A 16,826-nucleotide genomic window follows, 5' to 3' on the forward strand; every position below is an offset into this window, starting at 1 on the left:
TATAAATCAACTAACTTAGTCTGAATCTTATAATGAGTCCGTCGACAACACACACAAGTTAAATTAGGCCTTTCACTTGATTTCACCTTAAACTTGGTAATTTCCTCGTCAAACTTTTCTATACTTGAAATCTGTACATTGTCTTCCAGATTACCATCCATTACTATATCCTTTTCTACACTGTCCTCTTTGTTCCCAAAATAACAAAACTCAATTTCTTCACAAATAGTCTTCACATCTACTTCAGATCCATGCAAAAGAGCACTGTTTAACTGTTTAAGCTTAAGTGCTGGACTTTTTTGCATAATACAACCTTCTTACTAATTTCCTCACCTTATTATGATGCACTGCTAACATCCTAAAATCGTGAAAAACACTCTGACATACTTTTCTAGAAAGACAAGCCAGTGAATGCCCATGCAAACCTGTGTTTTCTCTCACTCTGCAAGGATCTAACTCTTGCAAGATCTTCACTTTATGTTTTACACTTTTCTTACTATATGTACGTAAGAAATGTCGAAGCAAATTGATTGAATCCTGTCGCACACTACAAATACTACTGCACTTCCATGTATACACTGGACCCTTAGTACGTCTCCCTAAAACTTCATCTGCTAACACCTCTTCTGCATCTCTAGACACAAGTTTCTCTTTTTTCATCGGACAACCATCTTTCACCTCATATGCTCGACCACTGGTGTCAACTGCATGCACCAAATCATTTTCCTGAAAGTAACTCTCCTCATTAAAAAATGGCTCAGAACTTGAACTATGCATCCATTCTCCAGAAAATATTTCACAAAAATTAGTCCGATTAATTATTCTTTTCCATCTGCTGTTCGATTTGAAAACATCAATTGCCTTGTTAAGTATCCTAATTCTATTGATTACTAAAATAAATAATTTTTTCTTAACTTCAAAAGCCTGATCAACAATCTTCTCTACACTTTTCTTTTTCTTGTAAAAAGCAGCTCTCTGTTTACCTTTCTTTTCATTTTTTAGCAAATTTAAAACTACCCTATTGTGAAACATTCGTCTACGAATGTCCCTAAATACATTTTGCCTTCTATTGCTATCCATACTCTTCTCTCCTGCTCCAGTAGAGACATTTTTTGAGGGCCTCTCCTTCCTTTTCAAATTTGCTCTTCCTTCTGGATCTTCACATTACCGTTAACATTTGTTTTTGTTCTACATATGTTGCAAAAAAAAAGACTTAGTTGTCTTACCAGGAGCTTTTTTGGGTTTTTTTGAAGTACTTGTTGTAGAGGATTCCTTTAATTCCGTTGCTGATTTTGTTGTATTCCGTATGGTATTTTTTCTTCTCCTTTGCCTTGACGGCATTTTTGCTTACTTTTCAAATGTTGATTTCAATCTGTGGTAAAGAAAAAAATAACACATTATAGACCACTATTAGCAAACAACAAAGCAATGACAATAAGCAAACGATCTAAACACTAATTTGCAACATATCTAAGTTTATACCACAGCAACTATATAACTAGGAGTAAGACAAAGAAAAACAGCTAGAGGGTGTAACACAAAAACACTGAGAGACTCAGACAAAGAAACAGGTAGAGGGAGTAAAACATACAAAAGGACTAAGACAAAGAGAGTGTATAATATATTGAAGGACAGAAAAAGGATGTAATAGGGAGAGGGAGTAAGTCAAAAAAAGGGAGTAAGTCAGAAAAAGGATGTAACAGGGTGTAAAACAGAGAGAGGGTGTAACAGGAAGTAACACAGAGAGAGGGTGTTAGAAGAGAAAAGGTTGTAAAAGAGACTAAAACAGAGAAAGCCTGTAAAGGAAGAGACAGAGAGTAAGTTTGAGAGAGGGTGTAAGAGGAAGTAAATCAGAGACAGGATGTTACAAGAAGTAGGTCAGACAGAGGGTGTAAAAGGAAGAGAGAAAAAAGTCAGAAAGAGAAAGAGAGACGGTATAAAACAGACAAAAGTTGTAATAGGGAGTAACTCAAGGCTAGAATATTACAAAGAAAAAGGTTGATTAGATAGAATCTGCATGATTCAAAAAATATATTTGCATATTTCCCAATCATGTCATCTATGTTTCCTCAGATTAGTCATATTTTTGGATAATGCTTGGTTTAAACATTTTGTTGCATAGAGAAATAGTGAATTTTCAGTAGTGAAATTGAATGCTTGTACATAGGACCTGTGCTGTGTTTCTAAAATGTAATTTTAAAAACGACTTTGGGGTAATTGAATGGCTTTTATATTTTTCATAAGGAATTATTAGTGTCTTTCTCATTAAATAAATATATTTGAACCTTTTACAATGATGGAATCTGCATTACCTCAGATTAGGAAACAGATTGAGCTTCTTTCTTGTTGGATTGTGTCATGTTTTTTGATAATGCTTGGTAAAAAGATTTTGCTGCATAGAGGAATTGTATTATGTAAAATTGAGAAGTTTCACTAGTGACCTGGAATGCTTGTACATACGACCTGTGCTGTGTTTGAAAAATCCTCTATCTTGCAAATGTTGATAGCAAGCATTATCAAAAAGCAAGACACAAACTAACAGCAAAGAAACTCAGGGCCTTATTTATGAAGGCCTTGCGCCACCGGTGCGTCCCTTTTTGTCCCATGTTAAAAGTGACGCACCGGCGGCACAAAGCAATCATAAATAAGGCCCAAATGTAAATACCATTGATTTGCCCCCAAAATCGTTTTTTGAATAACATTTTAGAAACACAGCGTAGGTCCTATGTACAAGCATTCAATTTCACTACTGAAACCTCACTGTTTCACAAAATACAAATCCTCTATCTTGCAAATGTTGATAGCAAGCATTATCGAAAAGCAAGACACAAACCAACAGCAAAGAAACTCAGGGCCTTATTTATGAAGGCCTTGCGCTACTGGTGCGTCACTTTTTTCCCATGTTAACAGTGACGCACCGGCGGCACAAAGCAATCATAAAAAAGGCCCAAATGTAAATACCATTGATTTGCCCCAAAAACGTTTTTTGAATAACATTTTAGAAACACAGCGCAGGTCCTATGTACAAGCATTCAATTTCACTACTGAAACCTCACTGTTTCACAAAATACAAATCCTCTATCTTGCAAATGTTGATAGCAAGCATTATCAAAAGCAAGACACAAACCAACAGCGAAGAAACTCAGGGCCTTATTTATGAAGGCCTTGCGCCACCGGTGCGTCACTTTTTTCCCATGTTAAAAGTGACGCACCGGTGGCACAAAGCAATCATAAATAGAGCCCAAATGTAAATACCATTGATTTGCCCCCAAAATCGTTTTTGGAATAACATTTTAGAAACACAGAGCAGGTCCTATGTACAAGCATTCAATTTCACTACTGAAACCTCACTGTTTCACAAAATACAAATCCTCTATCTTGCAAATGTTGATATCAAGCATTATCAAAAAGCAAGACACAAATCAACAGCAAAGAAACTCAGGGCCTTATTTATGAAGGCCTTGCGCCACCGGTGCGTCACATTTTTCCCATGTTAAAAGTGACGCACCGGCGGCACAAAGCAATCATAAATAAGGCCCAAATGTAAATACCATTGATTTGCCCCCAAAATCGTTTTTTGAATAACATTTTAGAAACACAGCGCAGGTCCTATGTACAAGCATTCAATTTCACTACTGAAACCTCACTGTTTCACAAAATACAAATCCTCTATCTTGCAAATGTTGATAGCAAGCATTATCAAAAAGCAAGACACAAACCAACAGCAAAGAAACTCAGGGCCTTATTTATGAAGGCCTTGCGCCACCGGTGCGTCACTTTTTTCCCATGTTAAAAGTGACGCACCGGCGGCACAAGGCAATCATAAATAAGACCCAAATGTAAATGCCATTAATTTGCCGCTAAAATCGTTTTTTGAATAACATTTTAGAAACACAGCGCAGGTCCTATGTACAAGCATTCAATTTCACTACTGACACCTCACTGTTTCACAAAATACAAATCCTCTATCTTGCAAATGTTGATAGCAAGCATTGTCAAAAAGCAAAACACAAACCAACAGCAAAGAAAGAAGGACCGAAGCTCCGCGAGGCAAATTTGAGGTAATTTTCAGGCAGATTCGTCAACCGGCGCCAAAGTTATTCCAAATAGAATTTTGAGATTTTGCATTGAAAAAAATCCTAACTATAACTACCTACTGGCGACTGCCAGTAGGTAATATATATATATATATATATATATATATATATATATATATATATATATATATATATATATATATATATATATATATATATATATATATATATATATATATATATATATTCCATATATAGTTAGTTGCACTAACTATATATCGCGCACCCGCAATCCACTGCTGATGATGTCACATATTGCATCATTCATGACATGGTCAGTGACATCACTGATGACATCACTGATGACATCTCAAATGACATCACTGATGACATCTCAAATGACATCACTGATGACATCACTGATGACATCTCATTTGACATTACTGATCACATCACTGATGATATCATTCATGTGATAATACAATGAACCTCTTCAGACTCTAATATAACCTTAGATACAATCAGTGTAAACAGACACTCACAGACTGTCACTCATCCATGGAGTTACTCACACACCTAGTCAGTCATGCAAAGAATCAATCACACCTCCATTTCCTCAACTATACAGTTATACAAACTTTACTTATTCAAACATATACTAACACATATTTACTCTCTTATACAATCCCTGATACAAGTTCACAATGATCCATACAGCCACTCACACATTCACTGGCTCTTATGCACAGTTATTTATATATGTCAACTCTCACATGTACTTTGTTTTACATATGTACTTACTTTGACATGTATCACTGAGATATCCATTCACTCACCAATACACTCATGCACACAGTCAACCGCCCATACAGCTGTTTCCACATGCACTTTTGAAACCATACATCTAGTGAATCAACTGCTCACACATCTATGCACAGAGTCATACACCTCACAGCCACCCACACACACACTCAGTCTCCCATACAAATACTTGGGCAACCAATCAATAACCCATATAGTTACTCATATAGCTACTTATCAACACATGCAACAGTTTACAGAACAACAGACATAATGATGCACAAATTAAGACAGTTTAGTCACTAACCCATGCACTCAGTGAGACACATTTAATCACTCACTCATACAGTCAGTCATGCACCTACTAAATCCTTCATCCAGACACTTATACATCCACTCATTCTTCAATATGTAAGACATATTTTAACTTTACAGAAACATACAGTCACTGGATGTTGTCATCAGTGATGTCATCAGTGATGTCATTTGAGATGTCATCAGTGATGTCATCAGTGATGTCACTGACCATGTCATGAATGATGTAATATGTGACATCATCAGCAGTGGATTGCGGATGCGCGATATATAGTTAGTGCAACTAACTATATATGGAATTTCAATGGTTTTGTGTGAGTAAAATAAGGTTTTGTAAATGCGAATTCCTAACTATATATGGTCTATAACCTATGGTTTTTTCAGTGAATTTTCAAGGTTTTGTAAATGCTAATTCCTAACTATATATGGTCTATAACCTATGGTTTTTTCAGTGAATTTTCAAGGTTTTGTAAATGCTAATTCCTAACTATATATGGTCTATAACCTATGGTTTTTTCAGTGAATATATATATATATACATACATTTATAAACATATATCATCTGTATATCTATATAAATACAAACATAAATGCATGCATACATATACTTATATGCATACAGATGTATGTTATTTACATGAAAGTTGAAAAAACACTAATAAAAGCAAAGCTAAAAAGCCACCTCATTACAAACAGAATGGCTTTAACTTAAATGAGGGCGAGCTCTATTGCATTTTCAATGCTTGTTTGCTTTGGTTCCATCAAGAAGGCATTCAGATGTGTCACACATTTGCCATAAATTCTGAATGTTAGCACTCTAGTTGCACATTAGATCACTGTAGTAAAGCTACTGCTCACCAGGGAAGTCTGCTGCTGGTATTCAAAGTGCATGTTTCAGTCTGCATGTCAGAATTTTTTTAATGAAATTGAAGAGGGTTTGAGAAGTCACTCAAAATGTGCCCTAATTTTTCTTTCTGCAGCACTAATCATAATTTATATGGCAAAATATACCCCCTCATTTTGTTCCTTTTTAAATTAAATGTTTTAAGAGTTACCACTTTATTCCAATCAAGATGGCTTCAGGTGTGCCATACCTTTGTAATAAGAAGGACTGTTAGCGCTCTAGTTGTTCTTTAGAACACTCTGGGACATTCTGTCATTGGGATATACTTGGGCTACATCTGGGTGATATTTGGGCTACATTTGGGCTCTTTTGTCTCTGGTGGCCATTTTGGGAGACTGCATGTCAGAATTTTTTAATGAAATAGAAGAGGATTTTAAAAGTCACTCAAAATGTGCCCTAATTTTTCTTTCTGCAGCACTAATAATACCTTCTATTGCATAATATACCCCCTCATTTTGTTCCTTTTTAAATTAAATGTTTTAAGAGTTACCACTTTATTCCCATCACGATGGCTCCAGGTGTGCTATACCTTTGTAATAAGTAGGACTGTTAGCGCTCTAGTTGTTCTTTAGAACACTCTGGGACATTTTGTCATTGGGCTATACTTGGGCTACATCTGGGTGATATTTGGGCTACATTTGGGCTCTTTTGTCTCTGGTGGCCATTTTGGGAGACTGCATGTCAGAATGTTTTTAATGAAATAGAAAAGGATTTGAGAAGTCACTCAAAATGTGCCCTAATTTTTCATTCTGCAGCACTAATCATACTTTCTATGGCAAAATATACCCCCTCATGTTGTTTCTTTTTAAATTAAATGTTTTAAGAGTTACCACTTTATTCCAATCAAGATGGCTTCAGGTGTGCCATACCTTTGTAATAAGTAGGACTGTTAGCGCTCTAGTTGTTCTTTAGAACACTCTGGGACATTCTGTCATTGGGCTATACTTGGGCTACATCTGGGTGATATTTGGGCTACATTTGGGCTCTTTTGTCTCTGGTGGCCATTTTGGGAGACTGCATGTCAGAATGTTTTGATGAAATAGAAAAGGATTTGAGAAGTCACTCAAAATGTGCCCTAATTTTTCGTTCTGCAGCACTAATCATACTTTCTATGGCCAAATATACCCCCTCATGTTGTTTCTTTTTAAATTAAATGTTTTAAGAGTTACCACTTTATTCCAATCAAGATGGCTTCAGGTGTGCCATACCTTTGTAATAAGTAGGACTGTTAGCGCTCTAGTTGTTCTTTAGAACACTCTAGGAGGCTGCAGTAGAACACAAAGTAATCAACTGACAGTCTCTGTCCTTGTTGGATGTACATGTTTTACTGAGAATGTCAGACTTCATTTTCACATGACTGAGAAAGATAATGTGAATTTACAGGAAATATGCTTTCAGTTTAGCTTATAGATCCCCTTCCAAACCACTGTGGTAAAATCATGAGATATTAGTTTTCTTTCAAACAATATTCATGATATCACAGCAGAAGGTTTTTTCACATGGTAAAATCACCTTAGAACCCACCACAATTCCTAAAACGAGTATGGTACCATCAACAAATGATTTATAATGTAACTAAAGTCCTAAAACCCTCTATTAACTACAATGCTTTTTAATGAGGTGCTATCATGTATATTGGTCCCAAGATGGCTGCCAACACTTCTTGGATGAAGTGCTGACAGCCAATCAGATCAGATGTGTGGTTATCTCCGCCCAGATATATATCTTTTTTTTGAACCTAAATTACTCAAAATCCACTGGAGCACATATATTGAGATCTAGCAAAGGCACATCGGGCTAACAGTCCCTACAATTTTGCCAAGTTTCGTGCAAATCCATTCAGCCGTTCGAGCTAAAAGTGAAGCCAACCGCCCTATGGAAATTAACATGGGAAAAACGCGTTTTGGGACCCCCCTTTTTTCTCGGCCCCCCCTTGATGAAACCCCCCCAAATTGTTGTCAGGGGCTGCTCAGAAACAAAATGTTCCATTTTCCTGAAAATTTCAGCCAATTCCGTCCACAAACGCCAAAGTTATTAGACATAGAATTTTCAAAAATCCCATAGAGAAAAAATCCTAACTATATATACCTACTGGCGACCGCCGATATATATATATATATATATATATATATATATATATATATATATATATATACATATATATAAGACTTTGCCATGGCTGCCGGACGTAGGGTGAGATAAATGGCACTCTGCCACAGAGTCTGAGTGACAGTGCTTCATTAATTGTGGAGGTGTTTGCTATGTGATGCTCTTCTACTAACAAGATGTTGCTGGAATATAGATATAACTCCTGATACAGTGGGTGCAATGTTATGGTTCCAGATGAAATTAACAGTGGTTCATACTTAGGGCCTGATTTAGATCTTGGCGGATGGGTCACTCCATCACAACGGTGAAGCATATCTCGTCCCCCGAAATATAAATCCTATAGGACACAATGGGATTTATAGTTTGACAGACGGAATATCCGTTACCATTATGACAGAGTTACCCGTCTGCCAAGATCTAAATTAAGCCTTTAGTCATGCATTTTCATCTGAACATGTGTGTCCTGTAGTTGGCTGTCCAATTTTGATGCACATTCCAGTGGCACAACCAGTCACCAAACCCACAAGCACCTCACTGGTGTGCTCAACACGCCTGAAACCAGTCTAGATTCGCTTCTGTTCTAGTTCAGAAAGAGTATGCTTAGTGTTTGGGCTGGGTTGGACTTTTTAGAGTGGGCCGGTGAGTGATTTAAATGTATTTGGCCTGTACCTATAACAGAAAAATATGACAAAATGATGCAATGGAGTGTCAACCAGTCCACTGCCAATGGTTAAAAATGTTTAAAGCATTCAATCTGTAACTTTTTTTTAAACTGGCCCAGCCAAAAGGTTGGGAATGGGGGGGCTAACCTCCAAACTGACCCAACCAAGGTAGAAGGGACACATGGCATTGATACAAGTAAGGGGTTAGAGTCCTTTTGCACTGACTTCAAAACAGGGGTGACAAACCATTGGACCGAACTCAACCATGGGGGGAGTAGGCTTTTGCTTTTGTGTTGAATAGGCCTTCTGAATTAGCCCGAAGAAGAGAGTAGGGCAACACAAAAAATAAAATAACCAATTGGAAAAGACATTTTAATCTGAACTAATGAAGGGAGAATTATGGGGTGATACTGATTTGACTGACGAGGAAGAAACCCTTAGAACTGACCCAGCCTCAAGGTAAGAGGCTGTTGGAACTCTCTTCACTGAGGGGAAAGTGTCCGTAGAACTGAAACTGTCCATGGTGGAAGGGCCTTTGGAGCTAATCCAACAAAGGCAGCCTTGAAATTCACCCAACCAAGGGGAAATGGCACTCTAAACAAACCGCACCTCCTGTCCCCTGAATGCAGGATCACCTATGTTATCACTGCTTGCCAGCACAGCTTAAACCTCTACAACATAGCATCTCTAAAGGTGTCTTTGTCTCCCTCTCCATGTCTCCCTTCCTTCCCTTCTCCTTTTCCCCTTTCAACCTCTGTCCCCTTTCCTGATTCTTCCCATTGTTTTCTTTCCCCTAAATTCCTGTGCTCACATTCCTCTTTTCCCTCTCTGCACCTCCTCTTTCTCCCTTCACTCTCTGAGGCAGGTTGGGGATGCTTTCACATCAGCCAAGGCCCTGGAGGAGCTACACACCATCGCCTCCAGCAAAGAGAATGCCTTCCCCGTGGACAACTTTAGTGCGCTGGCCTCCATTCAGTCTGCCTTGGCTAACCGGATCTTCATCATTGAAGGTAAGGGTTGATTTTTGCTAGTGCCTGATTGGCAAGGTCCCAGATAATTTAGTGGAGTAAGGGGCCAGATTCCAGCTTCCGGAACTCACCCGCTCAGCCACCTCAGCAAGGTACGCTGGGATCAAGATGCATCCTCCGAATTATTCAGCTCTCGGAGCTTCAGGCACATACCTATCTAGAGATGGATATCAGTGTTACCATGAGCAGGAGGATCCCTGGGGAATTAGAGTAACTATGAACCCTGAGGAAATCTGGTTTAGGACCATGTCAGTTAGGATCAGGAATGGTAGCACAATGTTGTTAAAACACACAATTTAAACAAAATCATGGGACACATAATACTTTCATTACCCAAGGTCCCCAAAGCTTAAATGGATACCCCGGAGCAGAGTGTATTAATATGCTGAGTGATAGAGTGGATGCTAGAAAAATGAAGGGGCACTGAAAAACACATTTTGTGCCGCTTATTAGATCTTTCAGATGGTGCCAGACCTCCAAATTCAGCCAACCAAGATTCGTGAACAAGAGCAGCGGAAGTGAGAAAAAAGAGCGCATACCTCAACCCTCTGCCGTAATTCTAGGGGGAGGGCCGAGCTTGCCGACTTGTAGCTGACCTTTAGGAATTCAGTAGCCTAACTCCAGCAATATGTTGCTACGACACCGTGAACTCTCCTATTTGATGGACCTGAGCTAGATTTGGGCTCAGAGGACTATACAGAATTTTTTGTATTTTTCTGATATCATACCATACTCCCCCAAACCTAGAGTCTTACTTGTCCCTCCAGTGGGAGTGTTTTGATCCTTGGTTGCTCTAATTCGTGTGATGATAGATGTGCTACTGTGAGAAGATTGGCCACCATTGTCCATGTGCTAGCTCTCTGTTTATGAACATCTGGAGAAGATGGCCACCATCCTTCTATCTGGACCCCCTGCATTTTCCACAGACCAAGCACAATTGATGTTACTCCTCAGTGCAGTTAGCATTCTTGTAAGAGATTTTGGCACAAAAAAGAGGGTTATAATATAGACGACTGATATAGCCAGAAGATGATCTCACCTACTGACTGCTGGAACTATGACTTGCAGGAAACAAATTGCAGTGCATTGTTGACTCCCAAATCCCTCTTTTAGGTCTCTCTCCAGCTTTTTCTTGAGGGTCACCCAACAATACTCCTCCTTGAGGTCCTTAGGACAACAGACAGACAAACCTCTCCTTCCAAAAGGAATGGGGTCCAGGCAGGGTGAAGCCAGACAGACAATGGACATATAGCATGTCATGAAATTACGAACACGCAGGATAGTGGAGATGGGGATGTAGTTACATTACAAAGAAAAAAGGCAATAAGCAAAAAAGAAGAAGAAAGTGAAAAAGACTAAATAAAATGTTTTAAAAAGGTGAAAGGGGTGGATGAGAATAAGAAGAATAGAACATTAAAATCGAGAACTAGAGAGAAATAAAAAAAAAATCCAATAGCGGTAAAAACGCAGTCAGAACAAATCTAGAAGAAAGAAAATCTGATAGAAAAACTAGGAAATGCTGCGGAAAAAGGAAAAAGGCTAAGACACACAAATATGAAAGCTATAAAGGACATTGTTCGAGCAGAGGAAGCTGAAAACAGAAACTTAGAACAGGAAATCCAAATGATAGAGGGAATGTCTAGGAGAGAGAAAGGGAGGAAAGACATCAAAAACAAAAAAAGCAGACTAAGAAAAAGCATAAGAATGGAAACTTTGAGTTAACAGAGATCAATTGTATATGAAATGGAGCGAGATCTAAAAGGAAAGGGTAGAACATGTGAGGAAGACAAATCAAAGACGATGAAGAAACTCCATAGTTGAAAGTAAAACATAAAGGCATAAAAGTGAGCAGGGAAATTAGAGAAATCAGAAAAGAAGGCCGAATTGAGGTGGAAAAAAGAGAAAAAAGATGAAAAAGAAAGTAGTATAGACATTAGAGATTCACAGATACTTTGGGGGAGGCCTTTTACCTATTCATTTACCATATTTTCTTGTCACTCCTGTAGGAGAGAGGAACATAGAAAGAGAGCACCACCTTGTCCTTACGTTTTACCACACTGTCACAATCTCTTCTGTCGGTGCTTTACATCGCTGTTCTTTTCCCGCCTTTAGGAACCCAGCAAGTCTCTAATAGCAGCTCCTTCCAGCTAGAACTCTCCCAAGGAGGCTTCAGTGCGCTCATGACAGCGGTGAGTTGTAGTTAAGCTATGTGAGATAGCGGGAAAAAGACTCTGTCTATCTTAAGCAGTGTGTCACTTTCACCCCATAACTTATGAAATTCTGTCACTTCATAAATATTAACTAGAATACAAATAATCATTTATTCAAAGCGGGTCTGTGCAATATTTGGCCCTGATGTTCAGGATAAACAGTGACTATGTAAATGGATTCTCTCTATGTTAATTTGATGTATGTTTATATTGTGTTTATCCTGAAAATGCAGTCATGTTCGGAGTTTCTTGGTCCAATTTGAACAACCTTGGCCTAAAGCTATCCCTCGCTCTCTGAATATTCATTTTTAAGATAATAATAAAATCTATCATTATAACAACATACTGTTACACCTTGAATATTTGATTGAGTAGAATGTATCACCTCAACAACATAGATTGCACACATTTCAGTTACCTCAATAATATTAATCCAAGGACATCACGGCAACTCACGAATATTAATTTCTGGACCCCCATGCTATCATTCATATTTATCTAAGGACACTTTGCAATTTCATGAATATTCATTGAAGCCATTCTAATGTAACATAAATATTTATCACTAACAAATATTAAAAGAAGTCTAAAAAAATGTGTCATTATCCACACACCGTCCTGATGGCATGAAAATGCGCAATGTTCTTTCAATAGCTCAGTAATGTTCCCTCTCTCCCTCGCGGCCAGGATATCCTTACCGTAGGTACCGTTGGAGCATATGATTGGTCAGGAGGGCTGGAGGAAATACGCGGGAACATATCCACTTTCATCAACGTCACCTTGCAGGACAGTGATATGAAAGATTCCTACCTAGGTAAGAATCCTTGCAAATATGGAGCAGTGCAACCCTCCACTACTATGGGCTAAGAAGCATTCCTACACCTTTGATATCAATTAGTTTGAATGTCTCTGAATGTGTTAAACCTGTGTATATTAAAAAGTAAAATTCGCAATCATACTTTTAAGTAAAACATACTTTTTTCTACCATTGCTAGCTGCAATGTGAAAACAACCTGTTACTGCCTCGGAAAAAGATTAGCCTGTGCATGTATGTTGATTGTTTTTAGGCATGAAGGCTACTGTGCACTGAGGAAACCTGCATGGCCAAGGCCAATTAGCCTAGCTTTGCCAATGCTTGGTGTTTGCCAGTGTTGGCTTTGCCAAAGTTCCACAATTATTGGCAAAGCTAGTAGAGGTGGACGGCTATCATCGATCGCTATTTTCTATACTTTCAAGATGGCCTAGTCGCAGTGTGACACACATGTTTCTAAATTGCTGAACATTATTTTCTTATCTTCAAGGGGACAGCCACACTACATTTAGACACAATGTCATAATGTGGTGAACATCTTGGAAATATAAATAATAGCCTTCCAAGATGTCTGGCTAAAGCAATTGGCTTTGGCAATGCTTGTAAAATTCCACCCAAGTATTGACAGAGCTAATATTGATGGACAGACCACTTGGAAAGTTATTTTTTCACACCTCCAAAATGGCTGCCACATTTCATCTCCACTCGGCAAGACAGCCTATAGAAGGTCTTCCTTCCTGCACATAAAAAATCTGAAATAGCATTTTGAAACACTTATGTGTGCTGCTTAATGCGGCACACATAGAAGTTGCAAAATGTAATATTTTTTAATTGATTGTTTATGTGCAGCAATGGTCACCTGCCTGCACATAAACAATCAATGGCCTTTTTTTGTTTCTATGTGTGCTGCACAATGCAGCACACATAGAAACACAAAAATGAGGAGAAATTAAACATTTCTCCTTGTTGCGCCTGTTTAAGACCAGGTTTTCCCTGGTCTTAATTTTGGTGCTGCTCCATATTTATTCTGACCTTGTAAATATGGGGTCTGTCAAAATCAATGGGAGTTGTGGTGGAATGCCCACCACAACACCGATTGCCCGTCCCTTTCACGCTAAGTATAGCATGAAAGGGGGCCTTATTTACAAGGCAGCGTTAAGCCATGTTAAATGGCTTAACGCTGCTTATTAAATAAGGTGTAGCCTATATCGCCACAGGAATGAAACTAAACGTGGCATTCTTGTAGTGATAGGGGCTTGTAAATATGCCCCTTTGTATCTGCAGTCCTGCATCATGATTGGCTAGGGGAGCCTGCGTGCTTCCTGAATCGATGACCGAAGAAGACTGAGAGGCGGGCCGGCCTACAGGTAGGTGGATATTTGTTCTCATTCCCTCTTCCCCCTGCCCCCCACGTTAAGCAGCAGCTACCGCTGCTGTGAGTATGCTAGAGCTTAAGGAGTTAGGTCCTGGGACGTGGGAAGGGCTGGACCATAAGCAGCCAAATAACATACAATTTGCCCCTCTCACACTTGTTTGTTGCTTGATAATACAAGCACATAAACCAGAGTTACTTCTGATTATGTAGGTTTATTTAATTAACCATTTATTTTCTATACAAAAATTAGTTTTCTTGTTGCATGTATGAGAAACACACGAAAACATGTAACACCTATTCAAAATACAAATCATGAATGACTACACATTAATTACAAAAACATTAAATCCGAAGACAATAAATGAAAAACAATGAAAAAATACACCACTTTGCACATTGTTTTCTATTGAGGCAAATATTCGAATTTTACAAAAATGCCTATATCAAAAAATGAACATTATTTTAAAGAATCATTGAAGGACAAAGAGTCTGCAAGAAGGCTAGTGGATAAAAATCAATAAATGTAATATCGCAGTGAGTCCTGGGCTATAAAAGTGCACAGGACTCACTGCGATATTACATTTATTGATTTTTATCCACTAGCCTTCTTGCAGACTCTTTGTCCTTCAATGATTCTTTAAAATAATTTTCATTTTTTGATATAGGCATTGTTGTAAAATTCGAATATTTGCCACAATAGAAAACAATGTGCAAAGTGGTGTATTTTTTCATTGTTTTTCATTTATTGTCTTCGGATTTAATGTTTTTGTAATTAATGTGTAGTCATTCATGATTTGTATTTTGAATAGGTGTTACATGTTTTCGTGTGTTTCTCATACATGCAACAAGAAAACTAATTTTTGTATAGAAAATAAATGGTTAATTAAATAAACCTACATAATCAGAAGTAACTCTGGTTTATGTGCTTGTATTATCAAGCAACAAACAAGTGTGAGAGGGGCAAATTGTATGTTATTTGGCTGCTGTGAGTATAGCAGACCATTAGGCCAAGCTCACCAAAGTCCCAAGAGGGCTCAGGCCATGAAGCTCTAAAAGTCGAGTCAGCCCTCAAAAGCACCACAAGTCTCGAGCACATTTCAAACCCACGATAAGCCCACAGAGCCGACACACCTGCATCCATGGGCTCTCAACCTCCCCAACCCTCTGCCAAAGCAAAGCTTGTAGCCTCCTCAGCACCGAAGCCCATGTCAGTGTTGAAAACGCCAACAGGACCAGACGCCACCAGCACTAAAATCTCACTCAGAGTTAACACCACTTCAGCACTGAAACAGTGGGAGCTGAGACCTATCTCAACGCCAATTCAGCAGACTCCAAAGGTGCCACTTCCAAGAGCCAAACCTTAGACATCAAAACCACCGGCTTCGAAAGCCCGACAACTACCAGCAGTCAATCCTTGAGCGGCTCCAAGCAGAGCTCAATGGCAGACAAAAGAGACTCTAAATTCATCCACAGATGGAAAAGATTATTACTAAATTGCCGCCCAATGTATTCAACAACTTACCACCTGAGCAGAAGTCAGCCTTCGAGTAGGACTTACCTTCAGCATCAGAACCAGTTCCTAAGCAAAAAAAGAGATGCAAGTATACAGGCACAAGCCCTGTTCAATTTGCCCTTCCACTCCTTCACCACCACCTCTGCCTCCACTTCCTCCTCCTCCACCTCCTCGTCTCCCTCCCATGACCCATCCAGACACTATGACAAAGGCATATAGATCTCAAGGTTCACAGCATTTCTCAGCTGACTCACACAGCCCCTACCACAAGGATGAGCTATATGACATAGACGCAGAACCAGGTGAGGACGATACAACCTCATACCACAAGGAAATACAGCGAGCGGCCGAATACCATAAAGTTATAAAGTGGACCTCCATGTAGTTTTGGGATGATTAATTCTTAGTCGAGACCCTAAGATGGAAAGTACTATACAATTCCTACCCATGTTGAAGGGCATGCTAAAACCAGCTACAGAGCCCTTTAAGTATCCTGTCAAAGCCTTGGTAGTAATCTCTAGGGTGGAGCGTTCTACAAGGCCTCACTTTCTGACCCACTACACACAAGGGCACGTGTAAAATCAAACTTCTTAGTCATCTAGTCATCCAGCCTGCAGGTAAACATGCAAACTCTCAGGGGATGGGGGATGGCCCACAACCCAACATGAAATAGTAAGAAGTTGGACGCAGTAGACAAGAGGGTAGTCACTGGGAAAGCTTACCACTGGCACGCTGCTGATTCTGTCATTCAATTAATTTCAAAGAGAAAACTAAGTATAACATTTGTAAAATTCTTGTTAACACATCCCCTCCTAAATTTCATTCTCTCCATAGTAATTAATACACATTTAAAACAAAAATCATATTATTCATAAAAATAATTCCAAGACATTTACAAAAGTTATACATAATTTCTTTTAATGAAAATTGAAATAAATGAGAAACAATATCTTTGTTTAGAAAATGTTGGTATAACTTTTGTTGTGGTATACAAGCAGGATATTATTGAACATTAACAACAGAGTTTATATGAGATTTATTATCACAGAGATAAAAATCTT

General features: G+C 38.6%; 1 protein-coding gene across 1 annotated transcript in view; it reads left to right on the forward strand.

Moving 5' to 3' along the window:
* The window catches only part of LOC147703163 (integrin alpha-X-like), a 278,416-nt gene that overhangs the window by 144,751 nt on the left and 116,839 nt on the right, over positions 1–16,826 (forward strand). The window contains exons 9-11 of the mRNA XM_086931704.1: positions 9,694–9,838; positions 11,969–12,045; positions 12,754–12,880. Coding sequence (XP_086787830.1) covers positions 9,694–9,838; positions 11,969–12,045; positions 12,754–12,880 — 349 coding nt within the window. The remainder of the gene's footprint in view (positions 1–9,693; positions 9,839–11,968; positions 12,046–12,753; positions 12,881–16,826) is intronic.

Source organism: Lissotriton vulgaris, chromosome 7 (genome assembly GCF_964263255.1).
Source record: "Lissotriton vulgaris chromosome 7, aLisVul1.2, whole genome shotgun sequence".
NCBI lineage: Eukaryota > Metazoa > Chordata > Amphibia > Caudata > Salamandridae > Lissotriton > Lissotriton vulgaris.